The sequence below is a fragment of the Panulirus ornatus genome, chromosome 55 (genome assembly GCF_036320965.1).
Source record: "Panulirus ornatus isolate Po-2019 chromosome 55, ASM3632096v1, whole genome shotgun sequence".
Classification (NCBI taxonomy): Eukaryota; Metazoa; Arthropoda; class Malacostraca; order Decapoda; family Palinuridae; genus Panulirus; species Panulirus ornatus.
Window position 1 is genome coordinate 25,210,776 of NC_092278.1, and position 21,411 is coordinate 25,232,186.

Consider the following 21,411-nt stretch of genomic DNA (forward strand, 5'->3'; position numbering starts at 1 on the left):
CATGCAAATCTTCACCTTAGCCTCCACAAGATAATGATCCGACATCCCTCCAGTTGCACCTCTCAGCACATTAACATCCAAAAGTCTCTCTTTCGCGCGCCTGTCAATTAACACATAATCCAATAACGCTCTCTGGCCATCTCTCCTACTTACATAAGTATACTTATGTATATCTCGCTTTTTAAACCAGGTATTCCCAATCATCAGTCCTTTTTCAGCACATAAATCTACAAGCTCTTCACCATTTCCATTTACAACACTGAACACCCCATGTATACCAATTATTCCCTCAACTACCACATTACTCACCTTTGCATTCAAATCAACCATCACTATAACCCGGTCTCGTGCATCAAAACCACTAACACACTCATTCAGCTGCTCCCAAAACACTTGCCTCTCATGATCTTTCTTCTCATGCCCAGGTGCATATGCACCAATAATCACCCATCTCTCTCCATCAACTTTCAGTTTTACCCATATTAATCGAGAATTTACTTTCTTACATTCTATCACATACTCCCAGGCAGAGAGAGGCATTTGGACGATTTTTGCAGGGAAAAAATGCAATTGAGTGGGAGATGTATAAAAGAAAGAGACAGGAGGTCAAGAGAAAGGTGCAAGAGGTGAAAAAAAGGGCAAATGAGAGTTGGGGTGAGAGAGTATCATTAAATTTTAGGGAGAATAAAAAGATGTTCTGGAAGGAGGTAAATAAAGTGCGTAAGACAAGGGAGCAAATGGGAACTTCAGTGAAGGGCGCAAATGGGGAGGTGATAACAAGTAGTGGTGATGTGAGAAGGAGATGGAGTGAGTATTTTGAAGGTTTGTTGAATGTGTTTGATGATAGAGTGGCAGATATAGGGTGTTTTGGTCGAGGTGGTGTGCAAAGTGAGAGGGTTAGGGAAAATGATTTGGTAAACAGAGAAGAGGTAGTAAAAGCTTTGCGGAAGATGAAAGCCGGCAAGGCAGCAGGTTTGGATGGTATTGCAGTGGAATCTATTAAAAAAGGGGGTGACTGTATTGTTGACTGGTTGGTAAGGTTATTTAATGTATGTATGACTCATGGTGAGGTGCCTGAGGATTGGCAGAATGCGTGCATAGTGCCATTGTACAAAGGCAAAGGGGATAAGAGTGAGTGCTCAAATTACAGAGGTATAAGTTTGTTGAGTATTCCTGGTAAATTATATGGGAGGGTATTGATTGAGAGGGTGAAGGCATGTACAGAGCATCAGATTGGGGGAGAGCAGTGTGGTTTCAGAAGTGGTAGAGGATGTGTGGATCAGGTGTTTGCTTTGAAGAAGGTATGTGAGATATACTTAGAAAAGCAAATGGATTTGTATGCAGCATTTATGGATCTGGAGAAGGCATATGATAGAGTTGATAGAGATGCTCTGTGGAAGGTATTAAGAATATATGGTGTGGGAGGCAAGTTGTTAGAAGCAGTGAAAAGTTTTTATCGAGGATGTAAGGCATGTGTACGTGTAGGAAGAGAGGAAAGTGATTGGTTCTCAGTGAATGTAGGTTTGCGGCAGGGGTGTGTGATGTCTCCATGGTTGTTTAATTTGTTTATGGATGGGGTTGTTAGGGAGGTGAATGCAAGAGTTTTGGAAAGAGGGGCAAGTATGAAGTCTGTTGGGGATGAGAGAGCTTGGGAAGTGAGTCAGTTGTTGTTCGCTGATGATACAGCGCTGGTGGCTGATTCATGTGAGAAACTGCAGAAGCTGGTGACTGAGTTTGGTAAAGTGTGTGGAAGAAGAAAGTTAAGAGTAAATGTGAATAAGAGCAAGGTTATTAGGTACAGTAGGGTTGAGGGTCAAGTCAGTTGGGAGGTGAGTTTGAATGGAGAAAAACTGGAGGAAGTGAAGTGTTTTAGATATCTGGGAGTGGATCTAGCAGTGGATGGAACCATGGAAGCGGAAGTGGATCATAGGGTGGGGGAGGGGGCGAAAATTCTGGGGGCCTTGAAGAATGTGTGGAAGTCGAGAACATTATCTCGGAAAGCAAAAATGGGTATGTTTGAAGGAATAGTGGTTCCAACAATGTTGTATGGTTGCGAGGCATGGGCTATGGATAGAGTTGTGCACAGGAGGATGGATGTGCTGGAAATGAGATGTTTGAGGACAATGTGTGGTGTGAGGTGGTTTGATCGAGTGAGTAACGTAAGGGTAAGAGAGATGTGTGGAAATAAAAAGAGCGTGGTTGAGAGAGCAGAAGAGGGTGTTTTGAAGTGGTTTGGGCACATGGAGAGAATGAGTGAGGAAAGATTGACCAAGAGGATATATGTGTCGGAGGTGGAGGGAACGAGGAGAAGAGGGAGACCAAATTGGAGGTGGAAAGATGGATTGAAAAAGATTTTGTGTGATCGGGGCCTGAACATGCAGGAGGGTGAAAGGAGGGCAAGGAATAGAGTGAATTGGAGCGATGTGGTATATCGGGGTTGATGTGCTGTCAGTGGATTGAATCAAGGCATGTGAAGCGTCTGGGGTAAACCATGGAAAGCTGTGTAGGTATGTATATTTGCGTGTGTGGACGTATGTATATACATGTGTATGGGGGGAGGTTGGGCCATTTCTTTCGTCTGTTTCCTTGCGCTACCTCGCAAACGCGGGAGACAGCGACAAAGTATAATAAAAAAAAAAAGTTTGTTGAGTATTTACCTCCCAAACAACAACATCCATAAACAAATTAAACAACCATGGAGACATCACACACCCCTGCCGCAAACCTACATTCACTGAGAACCAATCACTTTCCTCTCTTCCTACACATACACATGCCTTACATCCTCGATAAAAACTTTTCACTGCTTCTAACAACTTGCCTCCCACACCATATATTCTTAATACCTTCCACAGAGCATCTCTATCAACTCTATCATATGCCTTCTCCAGATCCATAAATGCTACATACAAATCCATTTGCTTTTCTAAGTATTTCTCACATACATTCTTCAAAGCAAACACCTGATCCACACATCCTCTACCACTTCTGAAACCACACTGCTCTTCCCCAATCTGATGCTCTATACATGCCTTCACCCTCTCAATCAATACCCTCCCATATAATTTACCAGGAATACTCAACAAACTTATACCTCTGTAATTTGAGCACTCACTCTTATCCCCTTTGCCTTTGTACAGTGGCACTATGCACGCATTCCGCCAATCCTCAGGCACCTCACCATGAGTCATACATACATTAAATAACCTTACCAACCAGTCAACAATACAGTCACCCCCTTTTTTAATAGATTCCACTGCAATACCATCCAAACCTGCTGCCTTGCTGGCTTTCATCTTCTGCAAAGCTTTTACTACCTCTTATCTGTTTACCAAATCATTTTCCCTAACCCTCTCTCTTTGCACACCACCTCGACTAAAACACCCTATCTCTGCCACTCTATCATCAAACACATTCAACGAACCTTCAAAATACTCACTCCATCTCCTTCTCACATCACCACTACTTGTTATCACCTCCCCATTAGCCCCTTCACTGAAGTTCCCATTTGCTCCCTTGTCTTACGCACTTTATTTACCTCCTTCCAGAACATCTTTTTATTCTCCCTAAAATTTAATGATACTCTCTCACCCCAACTCTCATTTGCCCTCTTTTTCACCTCTTGCACCTTTCTCTTGACCTCCTGTCTCTTTCTTTTATACATCTCCCACTCAATTGCATTTTTTCCCTGCAAAGATCGTCCAAATGCCTCTCTCTTCTCTTTCACTAATACTCTTACTTCTTCATCCCACCACTCACTACCCTTTCTAATCAACTCACCTCCCACGCTTCTCATGCCACAAGCATCTTTTGCGCAATCCATCACTGATTCCCTAAATACATCCCATTCCTTCCCCACTCCCCCTTACTTCCATTGTTCTCACCTTTTTCCATTCTGTACTCAGTCTCTCCTGGTACTTCCTCACACAAGTCTCCTTCCCAAGCTCACTTACTCTCACCACCCTCATCACCCCAACATACTTTTTTTTTTTATACATACCTGGCTCCACCCTGCCCCACAGGAAACACTATTGCAACCCCTGTTCAGGAAGGTAGCCAGGAAAACAGACAAAAAAGACCACATTCGTTCACACTCAGTCTCTATCTGTCATGTGTAATGCACCGAAACCACAGCTCCCACAGGCCCCACAGAACTTTCCATGGTTTACTGTAGACGTTTAACTTGCCCTAGTTCAGTCCATTGACAGCACGTCGACCCTGGTATACCACATCATTCCAATTCACTCTATTCCTTGCAAGCCTCTTACCTTTTGTATGTTCAGGCCCCAATAGCTCAAAATCTTTTTAACTCCATCTTTTCACCTCCGATTTAGTCTCCCACTTTTCCTTCTTCCCTCCACCTCTGATGCATATATCCTCTTTGTCAACACTTTCCTCGTTCATTCTCTCCATGTGTCCAGACCACCCTCGTCTGCTCTCTCAACCACACTCTTTTTATTTCCAGACATCTCTCTTACCCTTTCATTACTTACTCAATCAAACCACCTCACACCACACATTGTTCTGAAGCATTTCATTTTCAAGACATCCACCCATCTCTTTACAATCCTATCTATAGCCCATGTCTCGCAACCATATAACATTGTTGGAACAACTATTACTTTAAACACCCATTTTTGCTCCCAGAACCTTTGCTCCCTCCCCCACCCTGTGACTCACTTCCACGCCCGTGGTTCCAGTCACTGCTAAATCCTCTCCCAGATATCTAAAACACTCCAATTCCTCCAGTTTTTGTCCATTCAAACTTACATCCCCATTAACTTGTCCCTCAACCCTGCTGAACCTAATAACCTTGCTCATATTTACATTTACTCTTAACTTTCTCCTTTCACATACTTTTCCAAATTCAGTCACCATGGACTTATTTGAATATTTTATCTTGGTAATCTGAATTGTTTTGTAACATTTTATGCTGAAGTGAATAAAATCATTGTCACTTTCATGTGATTAACAATCTGTACATATATAGATTTATGACTTTCCTTAATGGTAGTATTTGTTATTGAAGTATTGTTGTGAAGCACATATTACAAAATTATGTGACAGGAATCACTTTGGCATCCATGCATCTTTTTATTTATTTTTATTTATTTTTTTGTAGGGGTTTAACATGTTTCCCCAGTTTGAAATTATTGTATGAAAATATTTGAGATAAAATCACCGGTATGATTTATGCATTTCATACTTCCTTCCCTCCTGTTTTGATCATTTTTACAATTTTATGAAGTTTTATGCCTCATTTTAGGCGGTCATAACAAGTGGTGGACGTCTTACTCCAAACTTTGAGTACATTGCAGACCTTCGGTCCCAAAGCAGGTAAGCCCATTGAAACTTTCTTTAGTTTGTTTTCTTTGAGTACTGACGAATCAATATAGCATGTTATATTTTTCTTTTGTAATTTTTGTATGCAAATCAATGAAAACCGTCTTTTCAATGAACCAGTAGGTAATAGTATCATATAAAGCCATGTACAATGAGAGTCATAAGTAAAAAATTTTGTCAGAAAATTAGTAATTCAAACTGTAGGTAGAGAGCTTAAGTTGCTAAGATGTTTCATGATGTCATGGTCCACTTGAGAGTATAATGAGAAATGGTTGGTATGGTAGAATTTTGGGTAGGGAGGGCTGTGTATGATGCTTTGAATTTGGCCAAAAGGCAGGGCTAGCACATAGGTGCTCTCTACTGGACAATCTAGAGTTACAGAGGATGAGCTGGAGTAAGTTTTGTCAAGTTCTTCATATGATAAGGAGAGATTGTATGTTTGTGGACAGAATGCTAGTAGTCCACAATTTAGTGAGGCAGAAAGAAAAGACTGCCTGGGTCAGAGGAGTGCAACTTGACAACCAGTAAAGTGCTGATCAACATCTTGCAATTTCTTATATAAGCGCCCTTTCTTTTTTACCTCGAATAGAATACCAAGAAACTGAAAATCTTTAGTTTTAGAATAATTAAACATTTGTGGTAGTGCTTTTATTTTTGATAATTAATAAAATTATTTGTGCATTTGCTGACAAAAAAAAGTATATGTGTAGATAGTACATAAATGATATCCCTGGGGACAGGGGAGAAAGAATACTTCCCACGTATTCCCTGTATGTCGTAGAAGGCAACTAAAAGGGGAGGGAGTGGGGGCTGGAAATCCTCCCCTCTAGTTTTTATTTTTCCAAAAGTGGGAACAGAGAAGGGGGCCAAGTGAGGATTTTCTCTCTAAGGATCAGTCCTCTGTTCTTAATGCTACCTCGAAGAAATGGCAAATATGTATGAAGAAAAAAAGATAGTACATAAATGATATCTAGTGTGCTTAGTATACTGTATATAGTGAGAAATCACTCTGGAAAAATACCTAAAAGTTTATATTGTGCTTTAGAGCTCTCTTTCCTCAATTAGAACACCAAGAAAGTTATGAAAATTTCTTTAGTGATATAAAAATGAGACATTTGGTTTACTATTGATGCTTCTATTACCTCAATTAGAACACCAAGAAAGTTAGGAAAATTTATTTAGTTATATAAGAATGAGACATTTGCTTTAGTATTGATGCGCATATTTTTGTTATGAAGTCATTTGTACATTGACTTATATAGATAAAGCTCTGCATGTATGAATGATACATACACTGTACATAGCATGCTTATTGTATATACTATGAAGCTATGCCAAGAAAAATACCATAAAGTGTGTGCTTTACTTGATTTGCATAATATGAAATAAAAAGGAACATAGTTATCTTAAAGTTGTAGAGATGTGCCTCATCCCACATCCATATAGCAAGATTGACATAGTTGTACGTACATTAACTTTTTGGGGGGTACAGGTACACCACCGATTTTCTGGCATTCTTGGTTCCAAAGCCTTATTGGATTAATCATTTTGCCAGACCAACCATGGTCATGTGATAATAATTCATCAACACACCTCTAACCTACTAATTATACATCTCCCATGTGTCTAAAGTATACCATGGAATGCTAAAAATTTAGATTAAACAAATATTAAATGTTTGAGCATCCTAAGATGGTAAGTCAGTCCTTAGATTGTTTGAATCTTGTGGGGTCTTCTTTGTCTTCTGTTGTTAGTGTTTTCCTAGGTTTGCATCGCCAGAATAACGCAGTTTCGTCTGCATTATACACCTGTTCAGAACCGAGGTGCTCGTCAGCTACAAGTTTCACAAATTCATCTACATACTTGGCAGCTCCTTCGAGGTTTGCAGGCTGCTTTTCTCTGCACACTTTATTCGTGAAAATTCCATGATGCTCCTTGAATCTTTGAAGCCATCCTTCACTATAGTCACGCTCATGTTGTAATTTAACTTCTTTATGGAACAACTTTGCCAGGTCCATTATCATGCTTCCTGACAAGTCCACTCCATCACTCCAATGCTGTCATATCATTCCATCATCACTCAATCGTGCTCAGTACTCTTACCATCTTTCATAGTTTTCCTAATCGTCATTTGCTTGTTAGAATCGCTGTCTGCATAGAAGTTCAGTATTTTCTCCCTTTGCTTCTTTATATCATAAACAGTTGAACCAATACTGTAGATGTCACACAGCTTACATTATTTTCAACATTTCTACTTTATCTTGGATCGATACGTTAAACGTTTAACACCATGACTGACACTCTCATATGTCATAGAAGCCATATCTAGGGTTAGATTTAAGCAAAATAAGCTAAGAATGTCACAGAATTGCAGTATCACTATCAAAAAGTGCAGTGTAAAGAATATAGATAAGTGCTCCTTACACACAATGCCATCTGTGGCTGCCCAGTAAACTAGTCTGGTGGCTGCAGTGATTTCCCTCATGTAATTTTGTCCGGACTAAAGGGGGTGCCAAACCATCATTTGCCGGAAATTTGGTTGTGTACCTGTATTTTATTTACATATGCCTAATGTATACATATTCTCTAAGGATTTCTCTTTTTTAACTTTATCATATTTATATTTGATGTATTATGCAGTAAAGTATTAAGAAGTATTCTGTTTTCTTAAGGTTATTTTGCAAGTTTCAGACACATTTTTTGCCCCCTTACCTGCACTGGAGGAGGGGGAGGGGAATAGGAGTTTCTGTATCCTAATGAAATGAGTTAAGAATAGATCCTTTACCTTTTTGCCTTTCTACTCTAGAAGTCCCTTATCTTTGCTGGGACTTTTCTAGTGCTCAGGAAGCCAGTCATCACCAGGTAGGAATTTTAAGTCATAAAATGTAGTGATATAGAGTATGTATGCATGTATGCTAAGCAACTGAACAGTAAGTGTTTATTGTCTTCATTTTGGTAGTTGCATTCTGAGCATATAACAAAATTAGACATGAGCGTTAGGTAGAAATAGTAGATAGGAACATTAGGTTGAAGCATAAGGTAGAAATAGTAGGTAGAAGTAGTGGGTAGCAGCTTTAGGTTGGAGCATATGGGAGAAAAATTAGAAGTAGTGGGCAGGTTCCTCAGTAAACACTGTGCTACGGTTGCTCTCTACCAGTTGCCTGTTAAGGGTAAGGCACTAAAGGCTGTGACACTAGAGGTCACCATTTGTGGGGACTTTTGCCATGGCCACCCCCTTTATGTAGTTCCTAAAGGGAAGGGCATTCTGTAATTCTGTTTTTATAGATAATTACTCCAGAGTATTGTTATTGCTTGTGATCTGCTTTGTGCACCAAGTGATGCTAATGATTGAGACATTGTGATGTATAAGTGTTATGAGTCTTCCTCATTCTTGTTTTGCATTAGGAGTGTGTAGTTATCAAGGGGAAAGAGGGTGGATTTGGATCTAAGTCTAGTCTTTTTAGATGAGGGCTGTGTGTTTATTGTGTTCTTGAAGTAAGTTGAGTACTTCTTTAAGTTAATGCTGATGATGTTTAGCTGTGAAATGTTTAGTATGTGAATAAGGTTCCCTAAAGAAGAGGGATTATTTTGAAAGGATGAGTGTCATGTATTTTGTGCTGGTGCTTGTGCCAGGAGTGTGAAAGTATGGGTTAAAGATTTTGGTGTCTATGTGGCTGCTGCATGTCCAGGGCACTGAGCAGTTTTTTTTTCATGAAGGGGAGGGATGTGCAGGTAAGGTGAAGCCACTGAAGGTAACTGCTACATCTGACACATTGGTGCTTTATGGTAATAGGAGTTTGGCAGTGTACCTAGCTTGCATTAAGAGTTAGGGGTTGACAACCGGGATATCACCCCCATGGTGAAAAAGTGTATTTCATTGTAAAAGAAATATAGATTTAGAATCATAAACTTGAAATATGATGAAATAGAATTTGTTTTATACTCTCAAGTGTGTCTGTGAAGAACAGATAGAGAACAGCTGTTTTGTTAAAGTCTTGTACATACCTATACCCAAGAAGATGGATGTTTTTAGGCATGCTTTTCAAATATGAGGTCTCACTTAATTGCTCATTTGCAAGCAGAATTACATTGTAATTTAGCAGTTTTCCTGTCAAATGTTTGAAACCCAAGCATAGTTGATGCAAGGGCTACAGTTGTGTTGGCACAAATACTGTCAAGGAGATAAAGAGCCTCTTATTCCTCACTAAAGATGTTTAGTTATTTTCCATTGATAAACATTGGCAACAAAATTAATGCATATATTAGTGTCTGTCATTGTCAGAGGAACACATTCAGGTATCACATTGTTTAGCACTGATCTTTCTTTCCTGTTTTTGACATTTTTATGGATGTACTGTAAAAATTGAATATCATCCATATGCTTCAGAAGAATGAAACTGAAAGGGTGAGTAAAATCATTTTTGAGAAAGGCTTCTAAATATTAATTGTTTTCAGCTGACATATGCCTTTTTGTGCTAGTTAATGACTGGAAAATTATGCCAGCTCTTTGTTTCATACATACATCAGTTAGTGTGTTTGCATCCATTAGATGCACACATAAGAATCTTCATATATACATAAACTTAAGCACATGAGCACACTTGCTCTTGTAAATGTGAAAATACACACCCAAGCATGTATCTTTTTATGAAAAACAAAACAGTAATGTGCAGTTGGCACTTAGATTTTCATTTTAATCAAACAGAAGCATGGTGGTAATGGAAGAAATTCTAAACACTTTCAACAAGGTATGTAGAATTTTGAAATGGTCCCTCTGTAAATCTTGTATACAACTTTTATGAACTTTTATTGTTGTGTCTGTGCCATGTTATGATATCTAATGGTATTATGATGCATGAGTGCTATATTACCTTAATTTTGCATGTACAAAGTTTTTTTTATCATGTTTTTCATAGATTTTATCTAGAGAATTGACATCAGTAACTGAGTCAAGTTTACCTTCTTCCCAAGGGTCTAATACTTTATTACACCACATTTGTCCAATGGATAGAATATAGTTCCCATCAGAAGAATTCATATCCCCCAAACATTTCAGGTCATCTCATTCCCTAGTAACCAGCTAATGCAGAAGTCTGGAAACTTACAAGCCATTTCAAAGCCTCGTATTCATATGCTTTCTATACCAGTGAAGTCTGTGAACATACAAACTAGTGTAAAGCTTCTTATTCATTTGTTTTCTCTGCCAGTATCCTTGTTGCTGTCTTCATCATTTAACTTCTTTATGCAATATAGATGTCTAGAATATTTCCTTTAAGGCCCAGTGTACTGTTTATTTTTTCTTTGTTGTCATCTCTTGTACCAAATGTAGGTTTCACAGTTATTCATGTAGGCATTTAACAAATTTGGCTTCTATTTTTGTTTCCCTCTTAGCAAACCTTTTATTGTTATTTCAGATGTTCTCTTCTATTTTGGTAGTAGGTATATATGTTAGTGTTTTTGTGTACCTTTTCCACCATTACTGTTTGTTAACTGGTAGATTGTTATAAAACTCAGTAGCAGCCAGTACATTGACTTTTAGTGTCACACATTATAACATGAAGGTGCTCTTCTCCTATCCTGCACCTTGTATCTGGATTTCCCACCTTACTGTGTTATCCTTTCATTGCTATTTTATCTCTTTTTAGGCCTGAAAATGGACTAATCAGAAAAACAATTATTCTAAACCCAAGTTCACCTCAGTCCCTACCATCCGGCACTTGGCTGACTGCATCAGATAGCTCATTATCCAATATCATCTAGGAATCAAAGCCAATCTGACAACTTCCAGATGGCCTCCACCCAAGTCTTCTTAGGGAGCCACTCTCCAGAAAATATCACTAGGAGAGGAATGCAGAATTCCTCCATCATGTATTTAAAATCATACCTTTGTATGGAACTTCTTAACACCTACTGTGTGGCCCTGGATATAGTAAATCTTCTCTGTTAACTAATATTTGAAATTCTGTTTCTGTCCTCCCATTTTTCTTGCAGGTATGCTCTCACAGTTCACAGAACAATAATCCAGAGTAGAAAAAAGCAATATTTGAATACCGTATATACTCGTCTATAAGTCTACCTTGTGTATAGGTTGCCCCTTGATTTTTAGCCAGGAAATCATTTTATGATATTCCTTGTGTAGAGGTTGACCCAAGTTTTTGAGGGAAATGGAAAAACAAATTAGGGTAATAAAGCATCATATTTTATGACATAAAATTCATTTCAGAAAATCCTCATTAAAATCCACTCTGCGTCCTACAAACTGAGGTTTGCTGAGCCTGAAACACCGAGCGCCATAGGCAAAATATTTACCATATATTATTATAGCACTTTACACTGAAACATAGATAGTTCCAGCAAAAATACAGGTTAAGCATTCCCAATCTGAAATGCTCCAAAGTCTGAAAGTTTTTGAGCGGCATCATGACCTTACGAGTGAAGAATTCCACTCCTAAACACATTATATTTTCATTGGATTAATGGTATTTCATATATATTTTTTTTTTTTACTGTTAAGTACTTATGCATGAATAATTGTAAGAAAATGATTGCCTGTGAGTAGCATGTAAATTCAGAGTCAGAAATGGTGATGCCAAACAACCACAGATTGTCCACGTGGGCAGCTGAGGTTGTGACACATCAGTTTTTGGATGGTTCAGTATTACACAAACTTTGTTTCATGCACAAAAGTATTAGAAATATTGTATAGATTACCATCATGCATTGTGTATAAGGTGTATATGAAACAATTGGATTTTGTGTTTCGACTTGGGTCCCATCCCAAAGATGTCTCATTATGTTTATGCAAATGTTCCAAAATCTGAAAAAATCCAAAATCTAAAACACTTCTGGTCCTAGGTGTTTCAGATAAGGGATACTCAACCTGTATTGTATATTTCCATTCAAGTATTTATTCAAGTCACTTAGGATAGATAATTGTGATTCAAGTTTTTTTTTTCCTGAAAATGATATAAAAAGCAATTACAGTAAGATCTTTTGAACAGTGAAAGGAAGCAAAAGCCAATTGTTTTCATCATGATTTTGTCCCACTTTCCACTGTAATTTTTTTTTTTTTTTTTTTCTTTGTCGCTGTCTCCCGCGTTTGCGAGGTAGCGCAAGGAAACAGACGAAAGAAATGGCCCAACCCACCCCCATACACATGTATATACATACGTCCACACACGCAAATATACATACCTACACAGCTTTCCATGGTTTACCCCAGACGCTTCACATGCCTTGATTCAATCCACTGACAGCACGTCAACCCCGGTATACCACATCGCTCCAATTCACTCTATTCCTTGCCCTCCTTTCACCCTCCTGCATGTTCAGGCCCCGATCACACAAAATCTTTTTCACTCCATCTTTCCACCTCCAATTTGGTCTCCCACTTCTCCTTGTTCCCTCCACCTCCGACACGTATATCCTCTTGGTCAATCTTTCCTCACTCATTCTCTCCATGTGACGAAACCATTTCAAAACACCCTCTTCTGCTCTCTCAACCACACTCTTTTTATTTCCACACATCTCTCTTTTTTTTTTTTTTTTTTTATACCTCGTCGCTGTCTCCCGCGGTTGCGAGGTAGCGCAAGGAAACAGACGAAAGAAATGGCCCAACCCCCCCATACACATGTACATACACACGTCCACACACGCAAATATACATACCTACACAGCTTTCCATGGTTTACCCCGGACGCTTCACATGCCTTGATTCAATCCACTGACAGCACGTCAACCCCTGTATACCACATCGCTCCAATTCACTCTATTCCTCGCCCTCCTTTCACCCTCCTGCATGTTCAGGCCCCGATCACACAAAATCTTTTTCACTCCATCTTTCCACCTCCAATTTGGTCTCCCTCTTCTCCTCGTTCCCTCCACCTCCGACACATATATCCTCTTGGTCAATCTTTCCTCACTCATTCTCTCCATGTGCCCAAACCATTTCAAAACACCCTCCTCTGCTCTCTCAACCACGCTCTTTTTATTTCCACACATCTCTCTTACCCTTACGTTACTTACTCGATCAAACCACCTCACACCACACATTGTCCTCAAACATCTCATTTCCAGCACCTCCATCCTCCTGCGCACAACTCTATCCATAGCCCACGCCTCGCAACCATACAACATTGTTGGAACCACTATTCCTTCAAACATACCCATTTTTGCTTTCCGAGATAATGTTCTCGACTTCCACACATTTTTCAAGGCTCCCAAAATTTTCGCCCCCTCCCCCACCCTATGATCCACTTCCGCTTCCATGGTTCCATCCGCTGACAGATCCACTCCCAGATATCTAAAACACTTCACTTCCTCCAGTTTTTCTCCATTCAAACTCACCTCCCAATTGACTTGACCCTCAACCCTACTGTACCTAATAACCTTGCTCTTATTCACATTTACTCTTAACTTTCTTCTTCCACACACTTTACCAAACTCCGTCACCAGCTTCTGCAGTTTCTCACATGAATCCGCCACCAGCGCTGTATCATCAGCGAACAACAACTGACTCACTTCCCAAGCTCTCTCATCTCCAACAGACTTCATACTTGCCCCTCTTTCCAAGACTCTTGCATTTACCTCCCTAACAACCCCATCCATAAACAAATTAAACAACCATGGAGACATCACACACCCCTGCCGCAAACCTACATTCACTGAGAACCAATCACTTTCCTCTCTTCCTACACGTACACATGCCTTACATCCTCGATAAAAACTTTTCACTGCTTCTAACAACTTGCCTCCCACACCATATATTCTTAATACCTTCCACAGAGCATCTCTATCAACTCTATCATATGCCTTCTCCAGATCCATAAATGCTACATACAAATCCATTTGCTTTTCTAAGTATTTCTCACATACATTCTTCAAAGCAAACACCTGATCCACACATCCTCTACCACTTCTGAAACCACACTGCTCTTCCCCAATCTGATGCTCTGTACATGCCTTCACCCTCTCAATCAATACCCTCCCATATAATTTACCAGGAATACTCAACAAACTTATACCTCTGTAATTTGAGCACTCACTCTTATCCCCTTTGCCTTTGTACAATGGCACTATGCACGCATTCCGCCAATCCTCAGGCACCTCACCATGAGTCATACATACATTAAATAACCTTACCAACCAGTCAACAATACAGTCACCCCCTTTTTTAATAAATTCCACTGCAATACCATCCAAACCTGCTGCCTTGCCGGCTTTCATCTTCCGCAAAGCTTTTACTACCTCTTCTCTGTTTACCAAATCATTTTCCCTAACCCTCTCACTTTGCACACCACCTCGACCCAAACACCCTATATCTGCCACTCTGTCATCAGACACATTCAACAAACCTTCAAAATACTCATTCCATCTCCTTCTCACATCACCACTATGTTCTTGACTTCCACACATTCTTCAAGGCTCCACACATTCTTCAAGGCTCCCAGAATTTTCGCCCCCTCCCCCACCCTATGATCCACTTCCGCTTCCATGGTTCCATCCGCTGCCAGATCCACTCCCAGATATCTAAAACACTTCACTTCCTCCAGTTTTACTCGATCAAACCACCTCACACCACACATTGTCCTCAAACATCTCATTTCCAGCACATCCATCCTCCTGCGCACAACTCTATCCATAGTCCACGCCTCGCAACCATACAACATTGTTGGAACCACTATTCCTTCAAACATACCCATTTTTGCTTTCCGAGATAATGGTCTTGACTTCCACACATTCTTCAAGGCTCCCAGAATTTTCGCCCCCTCCCCCACCCTATGATCCACTTCCGCTTCCATGGTTCCATCCGCTGCCAGATCCACTCCCAGATATCTAAAACACTTCACTTCCTCCAGTTTTTCTCCATTCAAACTCACCTCCCAATTGACTTGACCCTCAACCCTACTGTACCTAATAACCTTGCTCTTATTCACATTTACTCTTAATTTTCTTCTTTCACACACTTTACCAAACTCAGTCACCAGCTTCTGCAGTTTCTCACATGAATCAGCCACACCAGCGCTGTATCATCAGGGAACAACAACTGACTCACTTCCCAAGCTGTAATACGTATGTCATTTCAGTAATAATATTACATTTCCGTGAATGTGTTATAACAAGCATAGTATGAACAGAATATCATTGTAATATAAGAGTATTTTAATGAAAACTATTTAAAAACTAACATCTCTTCAACATAGGAAGTTTAGGTAGTCTTTCGTTTTCATCATGTATTTTATCCTATTTTGTATTGAAATACCTGATGTTTCAGCAAAATTACTATTTCATAGAATATATTCATAACGTCGACATAGACTACTGAAAGCACATAGTAAGGTAAGTTAGTGAAGCAAATCAACTGGATAAATGGACTTATGGTTTTATTGTACAAACAATAGCATTGCAGTTGCATCCTGTAACAGAACATGTGTAGCTACACACAGCACACCACTTATACTCAAGTCAAGTTTTATATCTAGCAGACAGTCCAAAATAAAGAAAACCTTATCCACATTTCTTGCTCATCAGTAAGACTGGCAAAACATAAGCACAAGAAAACACATAAGTAAAAGGAGAGTAACAACCAGAAACCAAGCTGCATGTACAAGGTACTCAGCTTGTCTGAGCTGGCCCATGACAGGGAGCCTTAACATAGACAGTTACTGAGGGATTTCAAATGTAAAGCCATAACAGTTTACAGTTTCACATATTTTCACATTTCCCTCACCTAAAAAAGTTCACAAGGAATAATCTTGAAGATATTTGGGGGCACTTCATGCTCTTTCAGACCTACAAACTTGCACTGGTGAAGGTGTTTGATCAGACATTGTAGGATGTTCCTGATTGGTGCTTTCTTGAGGAAATACTTCAGTAGATGATTCTCAACATGGAGGCTCCAGGTTCATACCAGGATCTGATGTTTCTTGATTGTTCAGTGGCTGAGACACAGAAGGTTTAGTATTCACACCATCACTTCTGTCATCAGTCAAGGGTGCAGGATGCCTTGATGAAACGGTAGTTACTCTGCCATCCAGAAACTTGACATGGGCATACTCAGGATTTGCTTCCACTATTTTAACCTCATCCACCAGGGGATCATTCTTGCTATGCCACACTTGCTGTCATAAGAGGGCCAGGCCTGTATGAATGAGCCATGTAGGTAAAGTTTGGCCTGACATAAATCTTCCAGAATGCTGGAAGAAACACTTGTGTGATTTACAGACAGTAGAAGTGCACAACAATGATTGGATGGAATGGAGTGCATCTAGGAGAACTTTTCCCCCTCTAAGATACATCATGGATCTCTGTCCTGAGAGCCAGCATTACGGTCTTCCATATAACTCCATCATACCTTTCAACCTTTTCATTGCCCCAAGGGTTGTAGGGGGTTGTTAGCTACCCCTTTAGAAAATCTTTTAGCTCTCCTGGCATGAAAGGCACACCTCTGTCAGAGAGGATATATGCTGGAATACCAAATGTTTGAGGAAAATATATGGTGTGAGGTGGTTTGATCAAGTAAGTAAGGAAAGGGTAAGAGAGATGTGTGGTAATAAAAAGAGTGTGGTTGAGAAAGCAGAAGAGGGTGTGTTGAAATGGTTTGGTCACATGGAGAAAATGAGTGAGGAAAGATTGACAAAGAGGATATATGTGTCAGAGGTGGAGGGAAGAAGAAGCAGGAGACCAAATTGGAGGTGGAAGGATGGAGTGAAAAAGATTTTGAGCGATTGGGGCCTGAACATACAGGAGGGTGAAAGGCATGCAAGGAATAGAGTAAATTGGAACGATGTGTTATACTGGGGTTGACGTGCTGTCATTGGATTGAACCAGGGCATGTGAAGCATCTAGGGTAAACCATGGAAAGGTCTGTGGGGCCTGGATGTGGAAATGGAGCTGTGGTTTTGGTGCATTACACATGACAGCTAGAGACTGAGTGTGAACGAATGTGGCTTTTTTGTCTGTTCCTGGTGCTGCCTTGCTGGAAGAGGGGGTGGGATGCTATTTGATGTGTGGCCGGGTGGTGATGGGAATGGATGAAGGCAGCATGTATGGATATGTACATGTGTATATATGTATATGTCTGTGTATGTATATGCATGTATATGTTGAAATGTATAGGAGAAATTCTTAGTAGAAAAACAAATGGATTTGTATGTAGCATTTATGGATCTAGAAAAGGCATATGATAGAGTTGATAGAGGTGCTCTGTGGGAGGTATTAAGAGTATATGGTGTGGGAAGCAAGTTGCTATAAGCAGTGAAAAGATTTCATCAAGGATGTAAGGCATGTGTATGAGTAGGAAGAGAGGAAAGTGATTGGTTTCCTGTGAATGTTGGTTTGTGGCAGGGGTGCGTGATGTCTCCATGGTCGTTTAATTTGTTTATGGATGGGGTTGTTAGGGAGGTGAATGCAAGAGGTTTGGAGAGAGGGGCAAGTATTCAGTCAGTTGTGGACGAGAGGGCTAAGGAAGTGAGTCAGATGTTGTTCGTTGATGATACAGCACTGATTCGGATGAGAAACTGCAGAAGCTGGTGACTGAGTTTGGTAAAGTATGTGAAAGAAGAAAACTGAGAGTAATTATGAATAAGAGCAAGGTTATTAGGTACAGTAGGGTTGAGGGAAAAGTCAGTTTGGAGGTAAGTTTGAATGAAGAAAAACTGGAGGAAGAGAAGTATTTTAGATATCTGGAAGTAGATTTGGCAGTGGAGGGAACCATGGAAGTGGAAGTGAGTCACAGGAGAGGGGAGGGGGCGAAGGTTCCAGGAGCATTGAAGAATGTGTGGAAGTCGAGAACATTATCTCTGAAGGCAAAATTGGGTATGTTTGAAGGAATAGTGGTTCCAACAATGTTATATGGTTGCGAGGCATGGGCTATAGATAGGGTTGTGTGGAGGAGGGTGGATGTGTTGGAAATGAGATGTTTGAGGATAATATGTGGTATGAGGTGGTTCGATCGTGTAAGTAATGAAAGGGTAAGAGAGATGTGTGGTAATAAAATGAGTGTGGTTGAGAGAGCAGAAGAGGGTGTTTTGAAATGGTTTGGTCACATGGACAGAATGAATGAGGAAAGATTGACGGAGAGGATACATGTGTCAGAGGTGGAGGGAACGAGGAGAAGTGGGAGACCAAATTGGAGGTGGAAGGATGGAGTGAAAGAGATTTTGAGTGATCAGGGCCTGAACATGCAGGAGGGTGAAAGGCGTACAAGGAATGGAGTGAATTGGAACGATGTGGTATGCCGGGGTTGATGTGTTGTCAAAGGATTGAGCCAGGGCATGTGAAGTGTCTGGGGTAAACCATGGAAAGTTTTGTGGAGCCTGGATGCGGAAAGGGACCTTTGGTTTCGGTGCATTACACACGGCAGCTAGAGACTGAGTGTGAACGAATGTGGCCTTTGTTGTCTTTTTCTAGTGCTAACTCGTGCGTGTGCAATGGGAAGGGGGGTTGCTATTTCATGTGTGGTAGGTTGGCGACGGGAATGGCTGAGATCAGCAAGTATGAACATGTACATGTGTATATATGTATTTGTCTGTGTATGTTTATGTATGTATACATTGAAGTGTATATGTGCGTGTGTGGGTGGGTTGGGCCATTCTTTCGTTTGTTTCCTTGTGCTGCCTCGCTAACGTGGGAGACAGCGACAAAGTACAATAAATAGAATATGATGAATGTTGAAATGTATATGTACATATATGTGCATGTGTGGGTGTTTATGTATATACATGTGTATGTGGGTTGGGCCATTCTTCGTCTGTTTACTTGTGCTACCTCGCTAATGCGGGAGACGACGGTTAAGTATAATGAAATAGATATAATGATAACCAAACATGGTAAACATCTGTATCAAACATCTGTTTACAGTACTGGTAGTCACATCAGGGCAAGGGAAGGCAAATAGAAATCTTGAAAATTCGTCTATGACAGTAACCATATATTTGTTTCTTGATTGTGATGGAAGTGGGCCCTCAAAATCCAAGTTTAGCCTTTTGTAAGGCTGGTTTGCCTTGATCAGTTGGCCAGAGTCCGACTTGTAGAATTGAGGTTTGAGCTCAGAACATACTTGACAGTAGGCAGTGATTCTCTTCACATCTTCAAAGAGAGTAGGGCAGATTCTGACCACGGACAAAATGCACCATTCGAGACACTTTAGGGTGGTAAAGGTTTTCTTAAAGTTCCCTAAGTATATCTGTAGTGGTAACACCACACACACGTGAGAGTGCATCAACAGGTATATTTTCTTTACCTGGTCAGTACGCCATATCATAGTGATAGCCTAAGAGTTCAATGCGCCAATTTGCTATCTTGTCATTTTTAATTTTGCAGGCAGCTTTAGTGTCAGATATAAACTTCACACTGTGCTGATCTGTAATAAGCTTAAAATGATATCCAACAAGGGCTTCTACAATTGCATATGCTTCTTTCTCTACAGAAGAAGGTTTCTGCTGACTATTAGAGTATAAGAAAAGAATGTTAGTGTAGCAATGGCACTAGAGAACCATTCTGAGTTAGTGTACCAGCTATAGCATACTCTGAATCATCAGTTTCCACAGTGAAAGGAGGAGATATAGGGTTGATAGCTTGTACCACCAAGTCTGCAACCACTTTATTTAAGTTCCCAAAGGCTATTGCTACATCAGTAGATAGAGGAAATCCATTAGCATGCGAGAGAGGACGGATCTTTTCAGAAAATTTAAGTATCCATCGAGAGTAATGTGCAAGCATCACCATTGATTTCTGTTGGGAAGTAGTTTCTTAGTGAGTGGAAGATTTAACAGTGGCTGAAGGCACTTTAGGTTGGGTCTGATTACTCCCTCCTTTATTGAGTACCCAAGGAGATTTATGGCTTGGACTATGAAGTCATACTTGCTGTAGTAATTGAGAGTCACTAATAATCCTTAGCCACATCCAAAAAACGTGTCAGGTTTTTATCAGTTCCTCTTCAGGCTCACCACACACATTATCCACATAAGCAAAAGTGCCCTTTACTACCTCCTTTTTAAGGATTTCTTCAATCACTCTTCGGTAAGCAGCCACTGCATTTTTCACTCCAAAAGGTATGCAATTGAATTTACAAAGTTCCCCTCTGCTTCAAAGGCAGTGTAAGGTTTTTCTTCCTTAAAGCCGCTTGGTGGTATGCACTTTTCATATCCAGTGTGCTAAACACCTTATACTTTGCAATATTATTCACCATCTCGTCTATTCATGGCAAGGTATAAGCCTCAAGTCCTGTGAACCAAATTACCGTTTTGGAATAGTTTATAACCATTCTCCTCGTGATTCTCCCAAAGTAACAAATACTTGAGCCCTCTATGGTGAGTTGCTAGGCCGTATAATCTTATAATCCCTTCTAGGAGCATACGTTCGGTTTCTGTTTCAATAAACTTCTTGTCAGCCATGGAGTAATGTCTGGACTTGATAGTGATAGGCTTGCACTCCACTACCAAATTTCTAAAAAGAAAAGGAGCTGGCACTTTACAGCAGCTAGTCCACACATCTTAAGGGGGAACCTTTCTCCTCCAAATGCCACTTTCAGTGCAGAAAGATTTTTTAAGAATTCATGACCCAAAATCACATCACTACACAAGTTGGATAATAGCTTGAGCTTAATGCCATGGTAAATTTCTCCTTGCAGCTCTAGGTCTGCAGTACACTGACCCAAGATTTTCAAAGAAAGTGATACATCTGCCATGGAAACTTCTCCCTTGTCAAGGTGGATAGGTAGCTTGTTCAGTTTCACTATGTTATCAAGTACAAAGTTTTCAGAACTACCAGTGTCAATAAAAGGATTAACAGGAATCCCGGTGATTTTTGAATGGCGTACAAATTTATGAAGGCATGAAGGTGTGGCTCCAGCTAGAGTAGCAAGCATTGCAGCAGAATATCTCGAGTTGAGGTGACTATTTGACGGTTTCACTGATCTACATACCATAGCATATTGCCCCTTTTTCTTACATTTCTAAAACATCTCCCTTGTGGGACTTTGAATGCAGGAGTGCTGGTTGTAACTACAGAAGAAATACAGTGAAGCACTGGTTGTAGCAGCAGAAACTGTATCTCCTTTCTTGTTCG

The 21,411-nt window shown here is 40.2% G+C and overlaps 1 protein-coding gene across 2 annotated transcripts in view; it reads left to right on the forward strand.

Moving 5' to 3' along the window:
* Positions 1 to 21,411, forward strand: part of LKRSDH (lysine ketoglutarate reductase/saccharopine dehydrogenase) — a 180,461-nt gene that overhangs the window by 126,177 nt on the left and 32,873 nt on the right. For both annotated transcript variants that reach the window (XM_071693242.1, XM_071693243.1), the window contains one exon: positions 5,267 to 5,337. In XM_071693242.1, coding sequence (XP_071549343.1) covers positions 5,267 to 5,337 — 71 coding nt within the window. The remainder of the gene's footprint in view (positions 1 to 5,266; positions 5,338 to 21,411) is intronic.